At 44.7% G+C, this 27,464-nt stretch overlaps 1 protein-coding gene across 3 annotated transcripts in view; it reads right to left on the bottom strand.

Moving 5' to 3' along the window:
* The window catches only part of PARVB (parvin beta), a 53,724-nt gene that overhangs the window by 5,185 nt on the left and 21,075 nt on the right, over nucleotides 1-27,464 (bottom strand). For all 3 annotated transcript variants that reach the window (XM_044281084.1, XM_044281086.1, XM_044281085.1), the window contains exons 4-12: nucleotides 26,654-26,756; nucleotides 21,638-21,778; nucleotides 20,728-20,843; nucleotides 17,688-17,746; nucleotides 10,253-10,272; nucleotides 9,227-9,288; nucleotides 9,073-9,141; nucleotides 6,944-7,045; nucleotides 75-147 (exon numbers count right to left, since the gene is read on the bottom strand). In XM_044281084.1, the coding sequence (XP_044137019.1) occupies nucleotides 75-147; nucleotides 6,944-7,045; nucleotides 9,073-9,141; nucleotides 9,227-9,288; nucleotides 10,253-10,272; nucleotides 17,688-17,746; nucleotides 20,728-20,843; nucleotides 21,638-21,778; nucleotides 26,654-26,756 (745 nt within the window). The remainder of the gene's footprint in view (nucleotides 1-74; nucleotides 148-6,943; nucleotides 7,046-9,072; nucleotides 9,142-9,226; nucleotides 9,289-10,252; nucleotides 10,273-17,687; nucleotides 17,747-20,727; nucleotides 20,844-21,637; nucleotides 21,779-26,653; nucleotides 26,757-27,464) is intronic.

The following is a 27,464-nucleotide window of genomic DNA, read 5'->3' as shown; positions in this document are numbered from 1 at the left end:
ATCCGATAATCCAGAATACTGGATACTGCAGGTGCCCATCCGGTGCTATTGCTTTACTATTATGAAGTCCATACCTTCTGGTCTTGCTTTTGGCTTCTTGAGTCCTCCATCTTGCATCAATTCAAAAGCAAAAGTGACATTGTGAACCTGCAACAAGACAGCTCGTTTACATATGGTGACATAGGTGTGATCGACAGTGGCATGTTATGTAATGGCATGATCTCATCTGTATGTGTAACCATGCAGTCTGGAAAAGCTAAGTGACAACCATTCCTGGAAAAGCCTGCAGCCTACACTCCATCAAGTTAGGTCCCCAAGACATAACCATACCATTTCTGCGCAAATCTGGTCATCTAAATCTTGAAAAATGTTTCTTTATATTTTTATGCAAATAAACTTTTAGTGCACCATGGGTGAGGCCCCTCTGTTTGGTGCACCATCTCTTATTAATGCAGCCCAGCGCCTTCCCTTCTTTTTTGATTGAAAGTCCCTGACATTTCAGAGCCAGTAGTGAGGACACAGGGGACACCAGATGCACCAAACTAGCTGGTCCTGCCCACAGTGCACCAAAAATAAGCATTTCTCAACATAAGGGAACTGGACTTTCACAAGCAAGGTATGGCTATATTACAGGGAATCTACCTACATGGTGGTACGCTTACATTGATTTTGAAGATGACAGACTACCTTTCAAGGGGTTGTCCAGTATTTTGATATTAATGGGTTGTCAATATCAGATCTGCAACCCTTCTGATCAGCTGTGACCTTGTAGCTCTTGCTCCAGAACTACACAGCGCCGTCCATTGTGCAGTGGACAGAGCTGGTAAGTGCAGCCCTGCTCCTACTCAATTCAATGGGAACAGCACTGCAGTTATCAGTTCCAAGACAGGTGTGTGTAGTTGCGGCACTGACCTCCGATGCATGAGCTACAAAGTAACAGCTGATCGGCAGGGGTGACCCACAATCATGTGATATTGATGACCCATCAATATTAAAATCTCCTTCAGCCATGAATGGCTTTAAAATGTCTGTCTGCTTTTACAATATAAAGCAGAATACTGCACGGTCATTCTTATAACATCTAGAGCCCTCTCCATGTCCATCCCTGGGTGTCTTCTCACTCCCAAAGTGCTGTGATCACCTACATATGGATACACACAGTGCATTGTATTCATATGTAAGCGTTGCCTCCGATGGATACCCTTCCCCTAGTACAGCCTATAGGCACACACCTATAAATCCAGTGCACATTACAATACATAACTAACTAAAGGTTACATATAATGTTTAAAGGCTATGGGCCCCTTTGAGGGCAATTTTATTTTATTATTGCATTGTACTCATTTTGAGCTAAAAATCAAATTTTTATTTGGTCTTTAGTAGTGGTGGGACAACGAATCCCTCGAATCTTGTTGGATTCGAATCCCGACGTATTTAGTAAAATTCGAATCCGACGAATCCCACAACGCGATATAACCCAATTATACATGGCCGTTGCCATGGCGCACAGCGCGGTGGGCGGGTGTATCAACAGAGGGAGGAGGGGCTGGGGGCCGGCATCTGGATTAGGAATGACAGCGGGGATCGGTGCAGTCCCTGCATTCTAATGCCCCGGCCCCGCTTACTGTAGTATAATCTTATCTAACCTGTAGGCATTGTTAAGATATAATAATTATGTGTAATCCATCTGTATTACTTACAACATTAAGTTCCATAGCAGAGAGGAGAGAGGAGGCAGGCCGGGAGGGCAGGGCGGCGCGTCACTCACTACGTCATGCGCCTGCGCCTGCCCACTTTATGAATGAAGCAGGCGGCACGGTGCGTGACGTAGCGAGTGACGCGGCGCCCGCCCGTCCTCCCTCCTCTCTGCTACGGAACTTAATGTTGTAAGTAATACAAATGGATTACACATGAATGATTAATTATATCTCAACAATGCAGGTTATATAAGATTATGCGGTCATTTACAATCCAGATGCCGGCCCCCAGCCCCTGTATTGGGGGTCATTCACACTGCAGGGACACTGTTATGGGGGGGTATCTGTGGATGGCACATAGCATAAGATGCTATATATGTGCCATCCACAGATCCCCCCCCCCCCTCCCCCATAACAGTGCCATCCACAGATCCCCCCATAAGTGTTTGGATCACTTTGTTTCTTACACCGTTCACACAATTCTTATGTACAGGATTCGTAGGATTCTGTTCCGTCAGGCAGCTCATCTGACAGCTCCTGATCTCTGACCTCCTAAACACATTATAGTTAACCCTTTATGACAGAATCAATGAATATTTAGCCCAAAACGAGTTAAATGCAATCATAAAAAGAGGACTTGTCCACTCTCCTGTCTATTTCAGCATATGTATATACTTGTGTTCTCCATGAAATAACAATTCTGGAGCATCTTTCCAGCATTGCTCCTGGAAATGCATCAATAAGTTAAAAACTGGCAGGCATCATTGCCTGGTTAATAGTTTATGTGCTTATACAATCAGATCTGACTGGACAGAGTAAGTAAGTAAAACAGCAGGCGTCTGATGGCTATGGCACCCGCTCAGCTTCTGAGTGGGCACTATGTATAAAGCACGGATTTCTGCTGTACGTGTACTGCGGAGGTCCTTAAGGCCCCTTTCATACGGGCGAGTTTTCCGCGCGGGTGCAATGCGCGAGTTGAACGCATTGCACCCGCACTGAATCAGGACCCATTTATTTCTATGGGGCTGTGCACATGAGCGGTGATTTTCACTCATCACTTGTGCGTTGCGTGAAAATCGCAGCATGCTCTATTTTGTGCGTTTTTCATGCAACGCAGGCCCCATAGAAGTGAATGAGGCTGCGTGAAAATCGCGAGCATCCGCAAGCAAATGCGGATGCGGTGCGATTTTCACGCACGGTTGCTAGGTGACAATCGGGATGGGGACCCGATCAATGCTATTATTTTCCCTTATAACATGGTTATAAGGGAAAATAATAGCATTCTGAATACAGAATGCATAGTACAATAGGGCTGGAGGGGTTAAAAAAAGATAAAAAATAATTTAACTCTCCTTAATTGACTTGATTGCGCAGCCTGGCTTCTCTTCTGTATTCTTATTTGCTGTGTGCAGGAAAAGAACCTGTGGTGACGTCACTCCGGTCATCACATGGTCCATCACCATGGTAAAAGATCATGTGATGGACCATGTGATGACCGGAGTGACATCACCACAGGTCCTTTTCCTGCACACAGCAAATAAGAAGACAGAAGAGAAGCCGGGCTGCGCGATCAAGTTGATTAAGGTGAGTTAAATGATTTGTCTTTTTTTTTTTTTAACCCCTCCAGCACTATTGTACTATGCATTCTGTATTCAGAATGCTATTATTTTCCCTTATAACTATGTTATAAGGGAAAATAATACAATTTACAGAACACCGATCCCAAGCCCGAACTTCTGTAAAGAAGTTCGGATTTGGGTACCAAACATGCCGATTTCTCTCACGCGCGTGCAAAACGCATTACAATGTTTTGCACTCGCACGGAAAAATCCTGCATGTTCCCGCAACACACCTGCACCTTTTCCCGCAACGCCCGTGTGAAAGAGGCCTAAGGAGTTAATCAACAAGAAAACAAAAAAAGTCATGAAACACAAAACCAAGCAGAATATAAAAACAAAATTAAAGACACTTCACCTTAATTACAGATAAACATGTTATTTTCTGCCTCCATTCAACATAAAGCCCCCCTCGCATGGCACTTAACGTGATGTTCTGATTAGGTAGATACACACTGAATGTCACATTACAGAAATTAAAATGTCACCCTCTGATTTATGAAAGTCTGATGCAGAGTCATGAGCAGCGGTTAGAGGGAAATACTACATTTACATGAATAATTTGTTTTACATTTTTTGTAAGTGTTTCCAAAAGATGTGCAAATATGAAGTCAAATAAATTGGCCTTTTGGTACAGAAGGTTTTATAAGTAATTATGAGCAATTTCTCTAGAAATCACCTTAAATCACCTTTAAAGGAGCACTAAACCTAGACAAAAATGCTAAAAAGGGAACCAGATATAGTGTCGCCCTCACTGGTTGTCAGTCTAAGAATTTCAGCATGATCCTGAAAAAAAAAACAGTCTGGTAGAAACCCTGAAGAAAACCCAGGGGTTAATCTCCTGCTGATCTCATCTAGCTTTGCAGGTGTGTGGGGCTTTGTGATCCATTTGTCCTTCTATAGACAGGAAACCGCAGGGAGGCACCTGCTCCAGCCAGCCATCTTACAGCCAGGAGGATGAAGGGACACAGAGGAAATATATATTGCTCAGTTTTAATTGTAATACAAATAATGGAGGAGATGAAGGGAAGAGGGTTTCTAGTACCCTGTGACCTTTCAAGAGAAAACATTTAAACACCGCTCAATGCAAACTGATATTTTATTGAGTTCAATACCCCAGAGCAGGGTACTTAAAACTGTTCTCGTTATGTAATGCTATTTAAAAGGGTTTTCTGAGACTTCTCTACTAATGGCCTAACCTCTGGATAGGTCATCAGCATCTGATTGGTGGAGGTCCAGGACCCCCGCGATCAGCTGCTTGAGAATGCACAACATTGTATAGCAGCTGTGTTTGCTATGACAGCTCGGCCCCATTCGCTTCAATGGGGCTGAGCGGCACCTAGGCCACGTGAGAGATGAACATGACGACATTTGGCCTAGGGAAAGCTGAGAGAAGGCCGCAGTGCTACTGCAAAGCCCCACTGCCTTCTCAAACAGCTGATTGGAGGGGGTCCCGGGTGTCAGACCCCCACTGATTAGATACTGTTGACCTATCCACAGGATAGATCATCAGTATACAAGTCTCTGAAAACCCCTTTAATGTTAGTTGTTAATAAATTGTAATGTACCAGCATATCTCTGTATGGATCAGTTGGGGTTAATAATCCTGACTGCCCCCGCAGGAAGTTAGGTGTTGGATTTCGATAAACCCCTAGCTCAGTCGGTTTCTAGCTGAGGAGGAGCTACATGTGCTCATTGGCCTTCATCCCAGAGAATAACTATGCCTTAGAGATCCACAGAGAGAAAAGTCTCTCTACTTCACAGTACTCCAGTGAAAGAGAAAGAAAAGACCCATGAAAGTCCAGAATATTTCTTTCCGAGTATTAGAGTCAGTCAGTAAGGAGTTTGCTGATGAAGACTTTAATGCAGTGAGAGACATTGCTAAAACACCTTTAAAAGGGTTGTCAGAGTTATGAAAAAAAATATATATATAGCACTGATGGGCAGCAATATATAACTGAGCTAAGCAAGTTTTAGGTAAAAAAATATATATTTCCTAATTTCCCTGGTTCTCTTCTGGCTCTTTGTTTACCTGCAATAACAACAACAAGCTCTGCCCCTCCCCCTGCTGTGCAAAGGGAGTGAATACAAGAGCTGCCCTGAGTGACATGTCTGCCTGCTGGGAGAGACTGCAGCATGTTGAATGCGTAGGACTACAAGTCCCAGCTGTATAATGACACTGCAAAGGGAGTGAATACAAGTGCTGCCCTGAGTGACATGTCTGCCTGCTGGGATACTCAGCAGCATGTTGTATGTGTAGGACTACAAGTCCCAGCTGTACAATGACACTGCTGATGCATACAGGATTTTCCCCCTACCTGTTCTTGTGCAGAACTCCTCTAGTCTGTGAGCTCCTGTGCCCAGCATTTGTCTCCTCACTGCAGCTACTCAGTAAAGCCTTCAGCCCTGAGTCTGTGCAGCTGAAGGGGTTAAGCATCCAGGGAGAGCAGATGGCAATGCAGGGGGGCGTGGCCAGCACAGTGAGGTCCAGTGTACATACACACATCTGCTCTTTCAGGCTTGCGCAGGAATCATCATCAGAGCAGGGAGAGAAGCTGACATCACAGGCCACGTGACCCTCAGTGAAATCTGAGAAACCAGCCACTGGAGATAAAGTAAGTGAATTGTAAAAGTCCTTTAATTTGCCTAGTTAGAAACATACAAAGAACAAAAAACTCGGACAACCCCTTTGGACACAGTCCTGGTCAGCCATATCTTAATCCGTAACCCTTCAGCGGAAAATTACCGCCACCACTGCAAGAATACTGCCAGCCTTAGATTCTGCAGGGGAACTATGGAGAGGGGAAAGGAGTACAACAATTCCCATCATGGCCTATAACCATACATTGCTGTCTGTGAAGATTTGCACTGCCAATTGTTTGAAACTGTTTTGAAACCACTACAACTCCTATTCTGCACTTCAGTAAAGAGACATCTATCTTCTACAATTGGCCTGGTTACTGACTCCAGCACCATACGCCAACCACAGCACCTACATCTCCTGCACCAAAACCACAATACCAAAGGCACCCCAACTACCATCAAACAGGAGCGTTAGGAGTGGTGTAGGGAAGGGGCATGTATTTCTTACTTCTAGTGTTGAGCGAACTTGTGTTTTAAGAGCAGCATCTAAAGTTCGGGTTATCGAAGATTTGAGTTATGGATTCCACTACCACGGACCAAGTTATGGTCCGTGGTAGCGGAATCCATAAGGCGATTCTTCAATAACCCAAACTTTAGACGCCGAACTTAAAACACAAGTTTGCTCAACACTACTTACATCTTATGTGGGCTTGGTGGTGTACTCGTCTGGTGAAGGGCATGGAGGATGGAGAGCATCATTAAGATGGTTTGTGGGGGGAGGGTATGCAGGGTTTGGGGTATATGTCTGTAAATTTTAAAATATGTTAATAGAAATTACTTAATTTAAAAACGATATAGGTCCCTTCCAAAAACATAACAGTCAGAGGGAGGGGGATGAAAGTGTTAAACATGCCAGACATCTGCCCTGTTTGTAGGGTTGGAAATCAGTTCACAAGCTTGCTGACAGTTTCCAAATACTCCAACAGTACTGTGACTCAAGAGCACGACAAGATAGGTCGTCCAGATTTACTTGTTTCTGCTGCTTACCTTCTGATCAAAGCTTTCTGGGGTCAAGAAGAAGTTGTGTAGAGGGATGAAATAGTTCTCCAGAAGCCCCATAAGGAGGACTAGGTAAACACCATCTGCAAACTGAGGGGGTGGGGTGGGGTGGGGTGGGGGGGGGGGGGATTACAGGAAAAAAAATGAGAAAACTAATTATAAAGTATGAAAAACATCCTAATGAGTATTTACAACAGGAACGTCTACTTTCCGTCCAGAAAAAAGTGCTGCTTTGTTCAATGGACAGTGTCTGGTGTTACACTTCCCTCAAGTGAATGAGACAGAGCAGTAAGACCAGAGGCAATCATGGCAGGAGTGGCAGGATTGCTGGGGAAGGGGGTGGTCTTGAGAAGGCAAACTTTTTTCGAGTCCCATACAACCCCTTTTATGTTGCAGACTACCGTGGGCACTCTCTAACACAAAAAAAAGCCATCACTTGTCTTGCACTGATGAACACTAGGGAGGAGCAAATCGACTTCGGATGAAACATCCGAAGTCGATTCACATGAAACTTTGTTTTAATACTGTACGGAGCGAGCACTCCGTACAGTATTAGAATGTATTGGCTCCGATGAGCCGAAGCTATTACTTCGTGAAGTCTCGCAAGACTTTGCATAATAACTTCAGAAATTGATTTATATTGTAAAAAAACATTTCCCAAACTCGGGTTCAGTTCCAAGGTACCACTTGGAACCGAACCAGAGTACGCGCGCTCCTGTGCAGTATTGAAACAAAGTTTTATGCGAATCGACTTCGAATGTTACATCCGAAGTCGATTCGCTCATCCCTAATGAGAACAAAAAGATCCGAAATGTATGCAGGCTATAGTAAATTATTTTGTAGGGAGAGGTTGTATCTGTGCTGTATACCGTAGGTCTCAGAGTAAGGGCTCATGCCCATGAACATAAGGGCTCCGTGCCTATGCTGCATGCCGCAAATTGCGGTCCGCAATGCACGGGCACCGACCGTGGACCAGCCGCATGCGGATCGCGGACCCATTCACTTGAATGGGGTCCACAATCCGCCTCCGATGGTGCATGCACTACTTTTTTGCGGTGCAGAGGCATGGCCAGAAACACCACGGAAGCACTCCGTAGGGGTTCTGATCCGTGCTTCCGCAACGCATCTCTGGGTTTGGGGACCCATTCAAGTGAATGAGTCCTCATCCATGATGAGGTGCTGGTGCCCCGTGTATTGCGGACCCACCGTATGCGGGGCAACGGCCGTGTGCATGAGCCCTTAAATTGACCCCCATTTCCATATTCTCTGTTCAGTCATATTCTACAAGGCAGCATATTGCTTGCAGGAGGTTACACAATAAATGATGGAAACATGGCCGCTTTCTTCCAGAAACAGCTGCCCACAGGTTGTGTGCGATATACTGTTGAGGGGGTCCTGACCAAATCCTTTAGTCGTCCTCCTCCTGGATGGGGCCCTTCTGGGTCAGGGCCCCAAAGCAGCCGCTTCCCCTATAGTTACGCCCTGGCTCAGATCTATACATATCACTTGGAGCTGTTAGAGATTAGCCATGTCTTTCTAATCCATGACAATCCCTTTAATTTGATATAGGGAAGTAGTCAATATATGTCCCCTACTACTTAGGCTGAGCGATTTTCACGCAGCCCCATTCACTTCTATGGGGCCTGCGTTGCGTTAAAAATGCACAAAGTAGAGCATGCTGTGATTTTCACGCAACACACAAGTGATGCGTGAAAAATCACCGCTCATGTGCACAGCCCCATAGAAATGAATGGGTCCGGATTCAGTGCGGGTGCAATGTTTTCACCTCACGCATTGCACCCGCACGGAATTCTCGCCCGTGTGAAAGAGGCCTTACTCTTGCAAAAAAATAAAAAATAAAAATAATAATTTAAATATAATATAACTCTAAATGGATTGCATGAAATAAAATAAAAATAAAAAATAGATGTCTGCTTTCTCCCAGAAACAGCACCACCCCTGTCCATGGATTGTGTGAGATATTACAACTCGGCTCCATTAAAATTGATGGGCCTGAGCTGCAATACCATGCATGACCTAGGGTCTGGTGTGGTGCTGTTTCTGAAGCAACTCCCCCTGTGTGACCCCCTTAAATTAGAGGTGTATAGCACTTGTACCTGTGTTTCCAGCTCTGCGACCTCCAGGTTCAGCTTGTTTAGATGCTTGTTAACAAACGTGATCAATGACTGCAAATGAAGCAGAGCCATCTTGAGACCATTCATTATATGATCAAAGGAAACGGCATTGATGTCAGGAAGACAAAACATTTACCTTCTTTACAACGCTCAGCTTATCAGGAGCATGGTCAAAGAGAGTGTCAAACGCATCGCGCTCTGAGAGAAGAGAACAATATTCAATAGGGGTTCTTAGCGCTCTATACATTTAAAGGGATATTCTGGTTGGGCGACGTTATCCGCCCTACCACGGGATAGGAGATAACCATTAGATCCCAGTGGTCGGACCACCACCAATCAAGAGAATGGGTGCCCCAAACCCTCCAAATGAATATAAGTGGCAGGTCAAGCATGCATACTGCTGCTCTATTTATTCAGGGGTACAGGGTTCCCATTCTCATGATTGGTGGGGTTGCAGCATTCGAACCCCCACCAATCTAATAATTATCCCCTATCCTGTAGATAAGGGATAACGTCGTCTAACCAGAATAACCCTTTCATTTCTACTAGACGGCACTCCCAGTGTGTGATGCAAGTGGCTGTAAAAGAATCTTTACACTGGATCTCATTTTTTCGGACACAAAGCTCCTCTGCTTGGACATACAATTAACAGGGCTTTCTGTGACTTTAATATTCATGGCGTATCCTTACAGCCTATCAATATTAGATCTGTGGGAAGCTGACTGCCAGCACCCCCACCGATCAGATGGTTGAAGGGGTTGCAGCGCTCGGACAAGTACCAGCCACAGCGCCATTCATCCTGTAGTGGATGTGTGTGGTACTACGCATAGCTATGCCACATTCTGGAACAGGGAGAAGCTGCAGTACCACACACAGCCACTACAGGATGAATGGCGCTGTGCCTGGTAAACTAATGAAGAGGCTGCATCGCTCATCAGAGTGGCGTTTCCAGTTCACAGAGGTGTCTGGTGTGAACACAGAGTGTCCGACCACCACCGATCTAGTATTGATGGCCTATCCTAAGGATAGGTCGTTATTACGGAAATCCCAGATGACCCTTTTAAATTATAAATTCGGTCTTCTGCATTCACCACTAGAGGGAGCTAACAGCAGACAAGAACGTATTAAACTCGCTATAGCACTTTAAATATGAGGTTCTTACCAAATTTTCCCATCATCATCCTAAATAAAAAGAACAAAAAAAGACAATTAGTCTATAAATAAGAATATAGTCACCGTATTACTAATCACCAGGGGGATCTTAGTGGCCGGAAAACAAATTTGACAAATTGTAAAAAAGGGGTGAATATCGATTTTTATTTCTACTTTCAAGACATATATGATCCACCGTCTGAGAATTATTACAGGGTCTGACGGGCCAGAAAAGGACACTAGGGGTCTCCCTTTTAGCCCTTGTTTTGTGCCGCACTCCAAGGGTGGAACAAACGGTGTACGAACAGTATATGGCTTATTATTTATAGTATTTTATTGTTTGTCTCAAATACCCCTAAGGCTATTTGGTGCAAATTCATCACCGAAAATTACACGGCATCCATATTGAAACGGCTCCCCATTGTTTTCAACAGGAGTCTGCTCCACCGTTCATGCGGCTACGGATTATTTACGCGTGTTCTTCCCGACTGTGGCAAGAATGGACATATCGATTCTTGGTGCAGTTTTCCCATGGACAACCCAAGGAAACTGCAGCGGGGAGTCGACGCGCGGATTAGCCCATTGAATGCGGATGCAGACAGCACATTCCAGCCCCATTGAAAATGAACGGGTCCGCACCTGTTCTGCAAAATTGCGAAACGGATGCGGACATGTGAATGGACCCTTAGGGTATGGCCATCAGGTTTCTGCCATAGAACTGCAGTGGGTTCACCAGCCCCACTCAATGGGGTTAATCCGCATGCACCTAAACTGCATGAAGAAGTCATATGTCACGTCCACACGGAAAAAACTCTGCATGTGTATGAATGGTAATATCAAAAGGTTGTCAATCGCTGAGCAGGACCGTCCACTGGACTCCTAAGCAGAGAAATAATTAAATGTGGAATGAAAAATGAAAAATGAAAAAAAAAAAAAAAGCTGCATAATGTATATGAAACATCTGGTTTGGGGCTGATCTTCACAAATGTAAATTGTCTTAATTTAAAGTAATAGCTTTAAAATATCTGTAAAAACTGAATACAAATTAAAATATAAAATATGTATTTATCTAATATATAAAGCTGAGTGTATATATGTGTGTATGTATGTATGTCCGCTAAAGGAATCCGCATCGTCGCATTTACAATCACGAAATTTCATCAGATGTCCGGGAAGGTTTTAGACCGGGTCTCAGCTCTCTAGGACATACCGTTCCTGAAATATTCCCAAAAACACAAATATGACACATCACATGACCTACATTAGCCAATAGAAGCCTGCAGGTCTTTCTCTTCGTATCCCAACTGCCATACACACGCTCACATGTCCCTTATCAGTCCAATAGAAGCTTGCAGGTCCTTAGTCTCCACACACACACAGTTTTACACCAGGTTTCCATAACAACCCAGCCATTTTTCTTCACTGCTGTAGGTCAGCTTTAAAGGGGCAGGGCGCTGTAGATGACACTGTTAAGAGAGCGGAGTGTGGTGGAGGTCACAGTTCAGGGGGCAGGTAGGGTGGCCATTCAGGCCACCCTCAAAAGACGGACTTAAAAACCCCTGCCCCCAGATCACACAAAGCCACGCCCTGATTCAGTTAGGTCACACCCCCTCCCACTTCACAGCCAACAGGGATTGAAAAAATGAAGGTAAAAATCAACTTCTGTCATCTGCAGGGATGGGAGGGCGACTTTCTCCATGCAGCTCACTGCTCAGACAGCACAGCACAGTGCTGCTGTCTGAGAGTGAACTGTTCAAAAGGACATCCCTGTCTGAGATATTCCCAAAACATGCATTAGCCAATAGAAGCCTGGTCACATGACCCTATCAGCCAATAGAAGCTTGCAGGCCCTTAGTCTCAACATACACACAGTTTTACACCAGGTCTTCATAACAACCCAGCCATTTTTCTTCACTGCTGCAGGTCAGCTTTAAAGGGGCAGGGCGCTGTGGATGACACTGTTAATGAAGCGGAGTGCTGTGGAGGTCACAGTTGAGGGGCAGGTAGGGTGGCCATTCAGACTTAAAAACAGGTGACTTAAAACCCCGCCCCCAGGCCCCACTAAGCCACACCCCCTCCCACTCAGACGGGGATTGAAAAAAAATGAAGATAAAAATCAACTTCTGTCAGCTCCAGAGGTCAGAGGGAGGGTGACTTTCTCCCTGCAGCTCACACTCAGACAGCACAGTGCTGTTGTCTGAGATTGAGCTGCTCAAAAGAACATCCCTGTGTCCGTCCAGGCCCTGCGCCGGACGGAGGACAGGGAGATTGAAAGCCGGACTGTCCGGTCTAAAACCAGACCTCTGGCCACCCTAGGGGCAGGCTGCTGTGGAGGTCACAGTTAAGGGAATGGTCCGCTATGGAGGGCAGTGTTAAGGGGCAGATCGCTGTAGAGGCCACTGTTAAGGGGACAGGGTGTTGTGTAAATCCAAGTTAAGGAGACTAGGTACTGTGGAGGTCACTAATAAAGGGGCAGAAGCTGCAGAGGTCACTGTTAAGTGGGCGGAATGCTTTTGAGGTCACCGTTAAAGGGGGTGGGCTGCTGTGGAGGTCACTGATGCTGTGGAGGTCACTGTTAAAGGGGTGGGCGCTGTGGAGATCTCTGTAAAGGGCACAGGGAACTGTGGAGGTCACAGTTAAGGGGATGGTCCGCTATGGAGGTCAGTGTTAAGGGGCAGGGTGCTGTAGAGGTCCCTGTTAAGGGGGTGGGTTTTTGTGGAAATCACTGTTAACGAGACGGGTACTGTGGAGATCACTAATAAATGATATTAAAAAGATGATATATACCCGTGCGAAGCCGGGTACTTCTGCTAGTTATAAAATAATTATAAAAATTATAATATGAAACCTTTTCTTTATTTGGAATATTGCAAATGAAAAGATTTGATCTGGGGAAACATGGGCATCTTTTTTGAACAATACAATAAAATGTCTTTAGAATACAATGGCATTGCTGTGTTCTCAGCTACCAGCTACGTCATGTGTGACTTCAGGGGGTGACACCGGGCTAACCGGCGCACAAAATTAATTGACCAGACCCCATTACTACCATACTGATAGCAGAAGGCAGGGGGCTCGGCTCTGCAATTTGAAAGCTTTGGTGAAATGGAAGCCAGCGGCAACCTGTGGATGTCATGAGCCAGCTCACACCTCAAGAGCAGGCGTTCATTATTACCAAGACTCGGCTGGCTGAAGATTAGTTAAAAAGCAATTATTCTTTAGCCACGTGTCAGTGATTCCACGCTTCACATGACACCCGAATTTTCAGGATGCCAGTCACGGCAAGGCCTGCATGTACAGAGGAAGCAGGAGGAATAGATGAAAGGAAGAGAGTGAGAATACTCTGTACGAGCAGGCCGGGGAAAAGCCAGTTAAAAGGGTTGAACAGTGCCACGACTGTCCACAGGTTGTAAGTGGTATTGCAGTTAGGCCTCTTTCACACAAATGTATTGGTTCTGCAAATTGCAGTTCCCAATGCACGGGCAACGCCCGTGCGGCGACCGAAACTAATCCAGACCCGTTCAACTTGAATGGGTCTGTGATCCGTCCGTTCCGCAAAAAAGATAGAGCAAGTTCTATCACAGTGCTTCTGTGGGGTTCCGTTCCGTGCTTCCGTTCCGCATCTCCGTATTTTGCAGACCCATTCAAGTGAATGGGTCCGCATCAGTAATGCTGCGGAATGCACACGGCCGGTGCCCTGTGTATTGCAGAACTACGGCTGTAGTGCGGTTTAAATCTGTGAATAGGTGTGGGACGGTTTCTTGAGAAAGCTAGCCATTTTTAACCCTTTCTACCCCCAGCGATTTTCCATTTCTGTTTTTCACTTTCTGCTTTCCCAGGGCCATAACTTTTCTATTTTTCTGCTCACATAGCTGTATGAGGGCTTGCTTTTTGTGGGACAAGTTGTAGTTATTAATGGCACCATTAACTGTTGCATACAATATAGTGGGAAGCTAAAAAACAAAACAACAAAAAAATAAAGAAATAAAACTCTAAATGGAGTGTAATTGGGGGGAAAAATAAAACACGGAATTCCATCCATTTTATGGGTTTTGCTTTTCCCTATGCGGTAAAGACCGGTTACCTTCATTTTCTGGGTCAGTACGATTACAGTGAAACATTTATATAGTTGTTCTAAACTTATTTTGGCCCCATACTGACCCCTATAACTTTTATTTTTATGTCTATGGCACTGTGGGAGGGTTCATTTTTAGCGGGGTGATCTGTACTTTTTAGTGGGGGTGTGTATGACTTTTTGATCACTTTTTAATAATTTTTGGGGGGAGGTGAGGCAACCAAGAAAACTGCAAATTGACTTTTTTTTTCCATTACGCTGTTCGCATGGGGTAAATATTTTTAGGTTTTAATAGTAGGGCTGTCTTTGGACACAGCGATGCCTATGATTATTTTATTTTTTGACACTTTTAAAAAGTTGTCCTAGGAAACATGAACAGAAGATCATCAGATCGCTTCCATCATAGACTCCAATGCATTAGCACTTAAATCTATGAGAAATTCTCTTTGTTCCTATGGAGCCCTGCCACAGGCAGAGTCTGGACAGGAGCATAGCTGCGCCAGCCTCCGATCATTCAGGTTAACTGAGCATGCCGCAGGGAATTAAGTGCTCCACCAATCGCCACTAGGGTAATCGGTTTTTAAGCTCTCAGACGCCATGGTCACTTTGACCACTGCATCTGAAGGGTTAAAAGTCTACTATTAGCATTATTGCCGATCACAGACATTGCTCATTTCAGGCTAAAAATAATTTTTTTCATTTATGAAAAATTTTAAATGTTTCTGTTCTACAGTCCTCCCCTGTCAGTGAATGTGCAGAATTTCTCGGTTTCTGTATTGCACTGATGCAGTCAGAAAACTGTTGTATGTGTAATAAAGACTAATTTAAAAAAAAAAAATTTGCCCAAAATGAGTAAAATGAAATGATAAAAAAAATGCCCCAAAAGTGTTCATAGCTTTTAAGTGATGTTAAGGGGGTTGTCTCACTTCAGCAACTAGTGTGGGTTATGTAGACAAAGTTTATACAAGGCACTTACTAATGTATTGCGATTATCCATATTGTCTACTTTGCTGGTGTGATTCATTTTTCCATCACATTATACACGGCTCTTTCCACCATACTACACTATCGGAAAAGTTGCTGGCCTCTCTGGTAGCCAGTACCACAGGAGTATGCATAGGCCGGCACTTTTTCCTATTGTATGCAAGCACGACCACCGCTACTGGATTACAGGAGGGTCGTAACCCCTGGAAAAATGAATAAAACCAGCAAAGCAGGCAATATGGACAATCACAATACATTAGTAAGAAAACTCCCTACATGTGCCAGGCCCCTCACTTGTAATATACTTACCCCGCTCCCGGCGCTGCTCCTGGTTCCCACAACGCCGCTGCTGCTCCTCCCTGCACAAGGATGAAAACATCCGGTGTCGGAGGGGGAGCAGCAAATTACAGTCAGGGACAGAGACGAGCCTTCCTAGCGTCTCCCCCAATGCGGGGATCGGGAGCGGGGTAAGTATATTACAGGAGAGGGGCCCGACACATGGGGGGGGGGGTTCTTGAAATTGGATAACCCCTTTAACTTTGTCTACATGATAAACTGCTGAACTGAGACAAACCCCTTTAAGTGTCTACCTGCCTTGCCCTGTAATCCTGAACATACACCAGTGAATGGCAAATGCACATTTCGGATTTCAGAAGGCTTTCCTTTCCTTCAATGCAGAGACCCGAACTACTGAATGAACACTCTCCAGAGCATGCGTGGGTTTACAGGGTCAGGAAGGAAGACAGTAAGGGCTTATGAACATGGCCGTTGCCCTGCCTTGCCCATATTGCGGCCCGCAAACAATACGCAATATACGGGCACCGGCCATGTGCACCCTGCATCACGGATGTGGACCCATTAACGTAAAGCGCGGAACCACATGGAAGCACTGCAGAGTGCTTCCGCAGTGTTTCTCTCCGTGCTTAAACACCACAACAAAAAAAATAGCGCATGCGGAATCCACGCGGATGTTGCCCGTTCATTGATGACCACAAATTGTGGTCCCCAATGCACGGAACGGCCATGTGCATGAGCCCTAAGGATGTAGTCACACCTCAGGTTTGATGCCGAGAGTATTCAAAGACCCATCAGCCACATATCAAAACAACAGTATCATAAAAGGCGAATAGTAGGTGGGTGGCCATGTTACAGATTTTGCTTTGAGGACAGGGGGCTTTGAGTCACCCCCAGGCCCGTCGCTAAGGGACAGGCAAAACAAGCAATTGCTTGGGGCCCCGAGCTGGTTGGGGCCCCGAGCTGGACGGGGCCAAACAGAGTAACTCAGAAGATTCGATGGTATATTCTAACCCCTTGCCTGGGGGTTAGAATATACCATCGGATCTGAGTTTTACGAGCTCAGTGAGATCGCAAAAACTCAAATCCAATGGTATATTCTAACCCCCAGGCGTTCCCATGGTGATAGGGATGCTTGCCTGGGGGTTAGAATATATAGGGCCACGCCGCTCACAGCAGTATATTTTAAACCAATCAGTAACTACTTTAACTTTATTCATTGCTCATTGCTGAGCTCTTTACTTGGATTATTTGGATATCTCTTACTTTGTCTTCGCTCCGGTAACTAACAGCAGGCAGCGGGGGGGCGGCTCTCACTCACTGTCACTGACGTCAGGCGCCTGCTCCTCCCACTAGGCGGCGCAGGCGCGTGACGTCAGTGAGTGAGCGCCGCCCCCCGCTGCCTGCTGTTAGTTACCGGAGCGAAGACAAAGTAAGAGATATCCAAATAAGCCAAGTTAAGAGCTCAGCAATGAGCAATGAATAAAGTTAAAGTAGTTACTGATTAGTTTATAAATATACTGCTGTGAGCGTCGGGGAGGGGGATCTGTGGATGGCACTGTAGGGGGATCTGTGGATGGCAGTGCCATCCACAGATCCCCCTACAGTGCCATCCACAGATCCCCCCTCCCCTAAACAGTGCCATCCACAGATCTCCCTACAGTGCCATCCACAGACCTCCCCTAAACAGTGCCATCCACAGATCTCCCCCCTAAACGGTGCCATCCACAGATCCCCCTACAGTGCCATCCACAGACCTCCCCTAAACAGTGCCATCCACAGATCTCCCCCCTAAACGGTGCCATCCACAGATCCCCCCCTAAACTGTGCCATCCACAGTATTTGCACTGTAAACCTCCTTTTTTATTTATATAAAGTGTGGGTGAACTTAAACTGTATGACTATACTGTGGTTCCTGTAGGCTTTGCGTGCGTAAGGTGGGGAGGGCGTGGAGGGGGGGGGCCTCCATGTCTATTTTGCTTGGGGCCCCCAAATTCCTTCAAACGGCCCTGGTCACCCCACAGTTCAGCCAACAAAATGGGACTGGGTGCTGCATACTAGAAGCTGCATAGTAAATGACATTGGATCTCACTCTGTTGTGGTCGTCAGTTCCTCGGTCACATGGGTCGTCTGCAGGAGGCCTTCTCGTTTCTGAAATGCAAAAGCAGGAAATTCTGTTGAGTTTTATCAGCACAATAAGATTATCATAAAAAAAAGATAAGAAAATTAAAAAGTAAAAAAGGAAGCGTTGAAATTCTGACACTGGAAGTCCTTACCCCCTTAAAGGGCTTACACAAACACACACAAAAAATATATAAAGAACACCAGCATTCAACTTTACTGCATTAAAATGGATGATGAAGTTCTGAGTGCATTTTGAGTCATCCAGTGCAATTGTGATCTGAGAACCGCGCTCTGAGTTTACATCCTGGCACAAGACTCGCGAGGAGTGTCTGTAGCATCAGGCCTCTGGTTCTGCTTCCCCTCCCAGCCTGGACAGCACAGTTACAAGCCTGCTTGAAGCCCTCCTGGAAAAAACCCGCTGTTAGGCCTCATGCACACGACCGTTGTTTTATTCAGTGTCCGTTGCGCCTTTTTTCTGCGGACCCATTGATTTTCAATGGGTCTGTTGAAAACTCGGCTAATGCACCGTTTGCCAGACGCGTCAGTGATCCGTGGTTCCAGTCCGTCAAAAAAATATAAGCTGTCCTTATTTTTGTGGAAAATGGTTCGCGGACCCATTCAAGTCAATGGGACCGCTAAAAAACATGGAGGCACACAAGATTGTCGTCCGCGTCCGTTTTTTTCCCCATCATTTGCATGGCAAACCTGTCTTAGACTTTTTTTTACTTTCCTTTATGTCTGGTGGTCCTCCAAAAATAAAGGAAGACACACTGAAACAAAAAACAGAAACGGATCACGGAACAACGGAACCCCATTTTGCGGAACGGAACACAACAACGGTCGTGTGCATGAGGCCTAAGACACAGCATCATTGCTAACATCACATCTACAGGGCAGGGTCAAGAACAAGCAGGACACTGCCCTTAGAGGCAAGATTATTGATGATGTTGCATCGACAGAGTAGAGCCTTACAAGGCTTGCCATGTCATTATTGACCATGGAAATCAACGGGTTAAGAGATTCCCCAGATCCTGCCCAATGGCGAATCTGTAGGAGTGACATCATCCTATAGTGACACATTTGCTCCATGGTTGTACGAGACACAGATGTAAGACTTATCCTAAAAGGGTTAAAGCTCAGTTCCATTCCAGTTCTAAAACGTCATGAGTAACTGCAGATAACCCCCAATATCCCTGAGAAGCTGAGATATGAGGTGCTGCTTGACGTGCTTCTTCGACTGTAGAGCTGATCTAGGTGTCCCTGATCCTGTCTGTGACATAAAGGGAACAGAGCAGTCACCAGTCACTTTTCTTTTTTGTATAATTGCCCAAATGAGGAAGATCCAAACGTTTAAATACTTTTAAGAAAAGGGGATCTCATCTAAAAAGTAAGTGAATAGACCATAACAAGTGAGAAAACAACTGAGGCCCAGAAACCACAAGGCATTGCCAATTGAAAACCAATTTTAAAAAGCAATTTAACGGCAGGAAATTTTTGGAAGACTGATCAAACGTGCAGGGTGATTGGATGGATGTTTTCCCAGGATGGATGTTTTCATGTTGCCCTATGCTGACATCTGGTGGTAGTTTATGAGTATTGCCCATGTACATCATAAAAAAAAAAAAAAAAAAAAAAATATTCACATTTTTCACACAACATCACAATTGATACAAAAGGCAATTACACCATGCTCTACAAAACATGAAAATTCTACCACAGTACAGTTCAGTGAGGAAATGAACATATGAGACTCTAATAAAACTTCCCTCACATCCAATGGTTTATACAACTATAACTTGCATTATTTCATGGACAAATTGGCTTTGAAAAAAAAAAAATTACAGCACAGCTTTCATTTTTTATAGTGCTCTGGAACAATGAAAACTATAATTAGTGGCTATGGATAGTTTCATATAATTGGTAATAATGGAAAAGATCTGACTGCCTGCAGCCACCACTAGATGGAGCTATACTGTATTCACTGCATAAAAAGTATGCGGTCAATAGCAGATTATGATATGGCAGTTTCGGCAGTCATCCAAAGACTTCATTTAAAAAAAAAAAAGCAGTTTTATCACAGTTTTTGCTGTGAATCACAACAAAAACAGCAACAAAACTGCTATGTGACCTCTTTTGCTGGACCTGCAGAAGAACATTTCCATGGTCACATAACCTCTGAAGGTCCTCTAGCCACAAGAGGGAACAGCAAGGGGAGCAGGAGATGCTGTATGGGTTCTAGAATCTGTATTAGTTTAGGGGGTCTGGAGGTTGAATTTATTTTTGAGGTATGCCTGAAATCTGTATTTAGAGGGTCTAGGGACTGAATTTATTTAGGGGGTCTGTATCAGTATGTATTCTGTGCTGATATTTTCTACGGTGTGTGGAGGAGATTTGATAATATTTCATCCACGTTGCTGCCACAGTAAACACTGCAGATTTTTTGCCCAGACAATCTGCAGTATATCTGCCCCTAATAGTTTCAGGGACAGGAGTATGCATTTGTTTATTCAGGCTTGTATTTATTCCTGGGCCTCTGTTTATTTGGGGGATCCGATCTGTAGGCTAAAGAGGTTTCAGCAGCAAATTTAGCAGTCACCAGGGGAAAACCTTGTGGCCGTCTGGGCCAGACGGAGAACAAAAGGACAAGAAATGTCTATAGATGATGCCAAGTTACTGCATTTACGCAGGAGCTGTCACCATTACTAACATTTCTATCTGTGTATCCCACAAAAGCAGCAGTATAGCCCTCGACTGACAACGGAAATTGAATTTTTCCCTACACAGTCTGACACTGTTGATGATTGGACACTGTCAGCATGTAGGGACAGGCAATGTTGACTAGAGACATAGCATGGCAGGGCAGAAGTGGGGAAGGGGGGTATTAGGGAACAGCCAGGACCTGTGGTGTACTTAATCCACCACTGCATGTAGTAATCTCACCCTAGTAGTGGATACAGACAGCCAGAATTGCCTCACCATGTAGCAGACACACACCCAGACGTTTTTACCTTTACGACCACCACCTGCACACACACGTGCTCCGGAAGTCGAATGGGAGCTCGGAAATGCATGGCCAATGCTACTAGAAGGTGCAAAATGGCAACCAGGTTCTTTCCATGAATTGCTGCAGGCAAATAAAATGGATCACTGAGGACATTATATTAATATAATTAAAGTAACAACATTACTATAAGAGGAACAGTCAGTTGAGAATATACTCAAAACCTTATCTCCTCCTGGCCTCTCACCCTGTCATCTCTTAGGCCCCATGCACACGGCCGTGTTTCACAGCCGTGTGCGGGCCGTGGAACCGTGGCCTGGATCCCTCCTGAGAGCAGGAGCGCACGGCGTCACTGGTTGCTATGACGCCGTGCGCTCCCTGCTGCCGCCGCAATACAGTAATACACTGGTATGATCTATACCAGTGTATTACTGTTCTGTGCCGGCAGCAGGGAGCGCACGGTGTCATAGCAACCAGTGACGCCGTGCGCTCCTGCTCTCAGGAGGGATCCAGGCCGCGGTTCCATGGCCCGCACACGGCTGTGAAACACGGCCGTGTGCATGGGGCCTTATAGTGCATATCTAAAGAATTCTTCTACATGTATCCCAGGAGATCAGCCATCTGTAACTGTAAGGCATCTGGCTGCAGCAGGAGCCCTGCCCCACTGCTCTAGCTGTAGAACAGCTTACTGCCAGGTTTGCAGATAGCAACTGATCACTAGAGGTCCCAGCAGGGGGACACTTTGGTATCAGCTTCCTACAAAGGGACCCATGTAACAAGTAGGGATTGTCCGATGCGGAGAACCCCTTTAACTCTTATCACTTGCTTCACTGTATCTAGTCTGGAAACAGCTGTAAGATATATTATTTTAAAATGACAATTATATATAACCATGGTGGTCCCTCCTATCTACTTACAATCGACGTTCCATCGAATCGGCCATCCTTGTGGTCTCAGATATTCCTGTATATCGTCCACGATGGTCTGAAGCTTCTGTTTCTGTCCAATCTCAGACTGGGTCACCTCAGCCACGTTCAGCTTTCTGTCTGCCAACTTCTCTGCAATAAGAAGAAAGGCACCACTGTAAACTTTGAAGGTTTTGGGGTCGAGGTTTGTCATGGAGATTAGAGGAAAAAATTACATAAAAAAAAAAGATTCATTTTTCCCCCCCAAAATAGCAAAATTCATCAGAAGGCTTATTCCATCCTCATAAAAACCTGTTAATGTGTGGGTGTGGGGGGTATTCATTTTATAACGCAGAGTTTTGTAATGCACTTTCCGTATCAATTCCACACAGTTTTCAAGTTCTCTGCTTGCTGTTATCCTATGGTCAGAGATGTATCTTGTAGGAGCTCCCCAAAGAAAATCTATGCCCCCTACCGGTGTCCCTTAAAGAGCCACCTCTCCTGACAGGTCTGTGTTAGTAACTACCTGCATTCCCCAAGCAGTAACCACTCTGGATCATCTATTCCTATGACTTTATCATGTGCTATTCCTCCATTATTCCTGCTAGAAGTTTAGAAATGAATTGCTAACAGTCTGCAATAATGGCTCGGCTGTGGCAGCAATGTCGCACAACATTTTTTTGTAATAATGGGCAATGGTGTTGCAGTGAGACATGCTGCAAAGTGACAGTCGCTCAAAAATCCAACTCGGATGGATTGGATTTTTGTGCAACTGTCTCGTCGCAGTGCGACACCATTTACTCATTAAAAAACTTGTCTGAGTGTAGTTGCACACTTTCTGTCGTAGTATAGCCATACCCTAAAGGTACAACTGGGTGTTAACAGTTGGGGCGGCTGTCCCTGCACACTCTGACATCATCCAATCAGTGCTATTGGTGTCAGACTGTGCAGGAACCCCCCCCCCAACTGGTAAAATCCATCTGTACCTTTATTGCTGACTGCTAGCAATTCATTCATAAACTTCAAGTAGGTATAATAGAGTAAGAAAACACAGTCATGGGGAAGTAAGTGATTAATAAAACAGACATGTCAGGAGAGGTTATAGGCCGTCTCTAAAGAAGTTGTCCGGTTATGGAAACTAGTTATCAGATATTTTGGATTTCCATACAGTGGATCAGCTACAGAGATGATCTCCCACTCTGGAGGACTCGGCATATCCATACATTATAAGGACATCCTACCAACTGTGCACTGCGTAATATCTCACCTTGCCCGTGGGGGCACTGCAGATAAACTGAATACTTGCAACTTAGGTTTCCCCAAGGTTTACCTTCAGGGTCTCCAGGCTTTTAATATTGATGACCTATCCTCAGGATAGTTGAAAATCAAACAGCGGTGGCAGCATCTACCATCATTCCATCTTTATTAGGACTTCACAGCATACAAAAAAAATCTGCAAAGTTTCGGCTGTGCAACAGCCTTTGTCAAGCATAAAAAGCATACGGCAGAATTGCATATAAATACCCACACCCAAGACCACCCACAATCGTCAGTACCAATTAGAAGTAACCATACACCAACCCACATATCCCATTACCCATCTTAGCACAGACTTCCATACTGATCACTGAAGGAAGTCAGGATAGGTCATCAATATTAGATCGGCGGGAAGATCGAAGGGAACGCGTGTGCAGTGCGCGCGTGCCGTCTCCGTTCCTACTTGCCATAGACATAGCAGCAGCGAGCAGGAAGAGAGAAGGGAGAAAGCAAGCGGCGTACTGCGTGCGCACCGCCCCTTCAAACAGCTGATCGGTGGGGGTGTCGGATCTGATATTGATGACCTATCCTGTGGATTGGTCACCAATATTAAAAGTTCAGAGAACCCCTTTAACATCAGGGAACCTCTCTAACTAAAAAGGTACAGTATAGACATTCCCTTTAACAAATTTAGGTAAATGACCAGTCAAATGAAAGGGGAAATTTCCTTTCTTATTCCCACATTAATCATGTAGCTTAGTGAAATGCCATATGAATTTATGAACAGCCGCCGTGATTTTTGCAGATTTAAGAGTAATTTAATTTGGACTTAACCTTTAAGACGGCAGAATGAAAGAAGAAACGTAATTAAAAGCCATAATTCCATCCCATCCTACTAGATCATTAAATCCCAGGAGCCAGGTCAATGAAATGAATTAATGCGTCTGCAACAAGGCAAGCAAAACCAACCCTAAAAAGAAATACACTACTTTATAATCCTCTACACATGATGGGGCTCATGAATCATCTAATATAACAGATACACGTTGTTTTACTAGCAGGGCCTGTATAGCAGCATCATACAGTCCTGATCAAAAGTTTAAGACCACTTGAAAAATAGCAACAACAAAAAAATCATATTTAGCATGGCTGGATCTTAACAAGGTCCCAAGTAGAGCTTCAACATGCAACAAGAAGAAATGGGAGTGAGACAAAACATTTTTTGAGCATTCAATTTAATGAAAACAACGAATAAACAGAAACAGGCTGTTTTTCAGCTGATCAAAAGTTTAGGACCACACCTTAAAAAAAAACAAAAAAAAAACAAAACCCCCCCAAAACAGAAATCCAACTTCCAAACATGAACTCAGTAATGAGTAGCTCCGCCGTTATTGTTTATCACTTCCAAAATTTGTTTCGGCATGCTTGATACAAGCGTTTCCATGAGGCGAGTGGCAACATTTCTCCAAGTGGTGAAGACGGCCGCACGAAGGCCATCTACTGTCTGGAACTGTTGTCCATTTTTGTAAAGTTCCCTTGTCATCCATCCCCAAAGGTTCTCAATTGGATCTAGATCAGGGGAACACGCACGATGGGCCAAAAGAGTGATGTTATTCTCCTGGAAGAAGTCCCTTGTCCTGCGGGCATTGTGTACTGTAGCGTTGTCCTGTTGAAAAACCCAGTCGTTACCACACAGACGAGGGCCCTCAGTCATGAGGAATGCTCTCTGCAACATCTGGACATAGCCAGTGGCCGTTTGACGCCCCTGCACTTCCTGAAGCTCCATTGTTCCACTGAAGGAAAAAGCACCCAGACCATTATGGCGCCCCCTCCACTGTGGTGCGTAGAAAACATCTCAGGTGGGATCTGCTTGTCATGCCAGTAACGTTGGAAACCATCAGGACAATCAAGGTAAAAAAATAATCTCATCAGAGAATAAAACTTTCTTCCACCTTTGAATGTCCCATGTTTGGTGCTCTCTTGCAAAATCCAAACGAGCAGTTCTGTGGCGTTCAAGGAGACGAGGTCTTTGAAGATGTTTTTTGTTTTTGAAGCCCCTCAGTCTCAGATTCCATCTGATGGTTATGAGGCTGCAGTCAGCACCAGTAAGGGCCTTAATTTGGGACCATCCAGTGTCTTGACGGACAGCCAATTGGATCCTCCGGCTCAGTGCTGATGAACTTTTTTTGGGTCTTCCACTTGACTTTTTTGTTCCATAACCCTCAGGATCATTTAAGAAATTCCAATGACTGTCTTACTGCGTCCCACCTCAGCAGCGATGGCGCACTGTGAGAGACCCTGCTTATGCAGTTCAACAACCCGACCACGTTCAAAAAGGGAGAGTTTTTTTGCCTTCGCCATCACATTGTGTGACTACCTGACAGAAAATGACAATGAATCCACATCTTTGCACAGATTTGGCCTTTTAAAGGCATGTGGTCCTAAAATTTGGATCAGCTGAAAAACAGCCTGTTTCCGTTTAATCGTTATTTTCAATTAATTGAATGCTCAAAAAATGTTTTGTCTCACTCTCATTTCTTCTTGTTGCATGTTAAAGCTCTACTTGTAAAATATGATTTTTTTTGTTTTTCATTTTTCAAGTGGTCATAAACTTTTCATTAGGACTGTATATAAAGTTATGTTTAGACCTAGGTAAGAGGTTCAGTTCGGAGCCTCCAATGCAGTTTTTTCTCACATATGACAGAAAGATAGGCCTGCATGCAGTTAGCGGTCTGTCCGGTGGTGGTGATGTCTGTCGTCCAACAGATCTGGCTCTGTGTCATGGTTTCTGTAACAACAGATGTGAACAGAGCCTAAAAGGATACTTTAAAGCAGTGTTTACCAACCAGTGGGCCTCCAGCTGTTGCAAAACTACAACTCCCAGCATGCCCGCACAGCCAAAGGCACACTGGTTGGGAAACACTGCTTTAAAGGGGTTGGCCACTTTATGGTTACTGTTGACCAATGTGTTTGTAAGATGATCACATGACACTTAATAATATAGCTTTTGTTGAAATTTTGTGCCATTTTCTATATTTTATAATGTATGCCGGTCTTGTCCATAAAATGGCTGCTGATGGAGGGTCATGTGACCAGACAAATCACCTCCATGTGATGTCTCCTCTGTTATATACACTGCACCTGCCATCTGTACAGAATGGAGGAGGCTGAGTGATGTGTCTGGTCACATGACCCTCCATTAGCGGCCGTCTTATAGACAGGACCTCTATGAGGACAGCACAGAAGATCTGACTAACAAGGGAACATGACTTATGAAATATAGTGAACGGCACAGAATATCAACAATGGCCATAATAGTAAGTGCCACATAGTCATCTTAAATACATATTGGTCACCAGCAGCTGGAAAGTGGCCAATTCCTTTAAGTATAGCGCTGTGATTTGGTTAGAATAGTATTTGAGCACTGTAGGGCAGCATTTATTTAGGCACTACTACTTGGGCATTGCACAGTAACATATGACGGCGTATAGTGCTGTTATTTAGGCAACCGTATAGAAGTTTTAATGTATAACTGGGCGCTGTACAGTATGGTTATTTGGACTCATCATAATAAGGGTAAAAGAATGTACAGGGCACCATTGGAGGTTTGACCAGCCGCAGTTCTAACCATCAAGCATCCTGGCCACCTCTCTATTCAATCACAGATTCAAGGGCCAAAAATATGCCTTATAAAACATTTTCAGAATCAATATGTAATCTGTGCAGATTTTTTGGGTGGCAGACAATATAGTAAATTTACATTTTAGTTACCTAGAAGCTTCTGCAAGACTTGTCCATCGTAGAAATCTTCCTCCAGGTTCTTCACGATTATCCGCTCCTCCACAAGAACCTCATTAATCCAATCTATTAGAACCTGTGGGTGCAGAAAAAAAAAAAAAGGTATGGATAAGGCATAAAAATGTGAACATACCCATTAAAAAGATGCAGGCTGGATGAAAACATGCTGGCGAGGAACAAAACTTGTTGCAGCTAGTTTTAGAAAAAATCCACTGCATCTAGCTGGCTAAAGGGTGTGGCTGAAGGGAAAGCAGGAACATTTTGGGAAAAAATGTTGCCATAAAATTCATTCAAAATTAACGAACCTATAGGTGGTATAAAACAAGAGAAAAGTGTCTGTCCGTGCACCAAACTTAGTTTGTCATATCTTCAGACTGCCTTACCCGGGCTACAATTTAGACAGGACTAGTAAATCAGCCCTAGTACTTAGTACTACAACCCAAACATTGCCCCCGATGGACGAGAATAACCACACTGATAATATTCATTTCGAAGGGCTAATGACACAACTTTGATATTCGCTGACCAGAAACCCCCAAACTTTCTCTAGGCCGACCGTGAGGCTGCCGCTATAGCATCTTCTGGAACTAGTCAGACGCCTGCACTGACTGAGAAACAGATCTGTTAATAGATGGTAATGTGAGGTAGGTTGAAGGGCTGTCAAGGATTAGAAAACCATGGCTGCCTTCTTCCACAAACGGACCCACATCTGTTCACTGCTGCAGCTCAGCTCCATTGAAGTGAATGGGGTCAAGCTGCAAAACCAGAGAGAGACCCTTTGGAC

This window comes from Bufo gargarizans, chromosome 2 (genome assembly GCF_014858855.1).
Source record: "Bufo gargarizans isolate SCDJY-AF-19 chromosome 2, ASM1485885v1, whole genome shotgun sequence".
Classification (NCBI taxonomy): Eukaryota; Metazoa; Chordata; class Amphibia; order Anura; family Bufonidae; genus Bufo; species Bufo gargarizans.
This window is presented reverse-complemented; position numbering and strand designations above follow the sequence as displayed.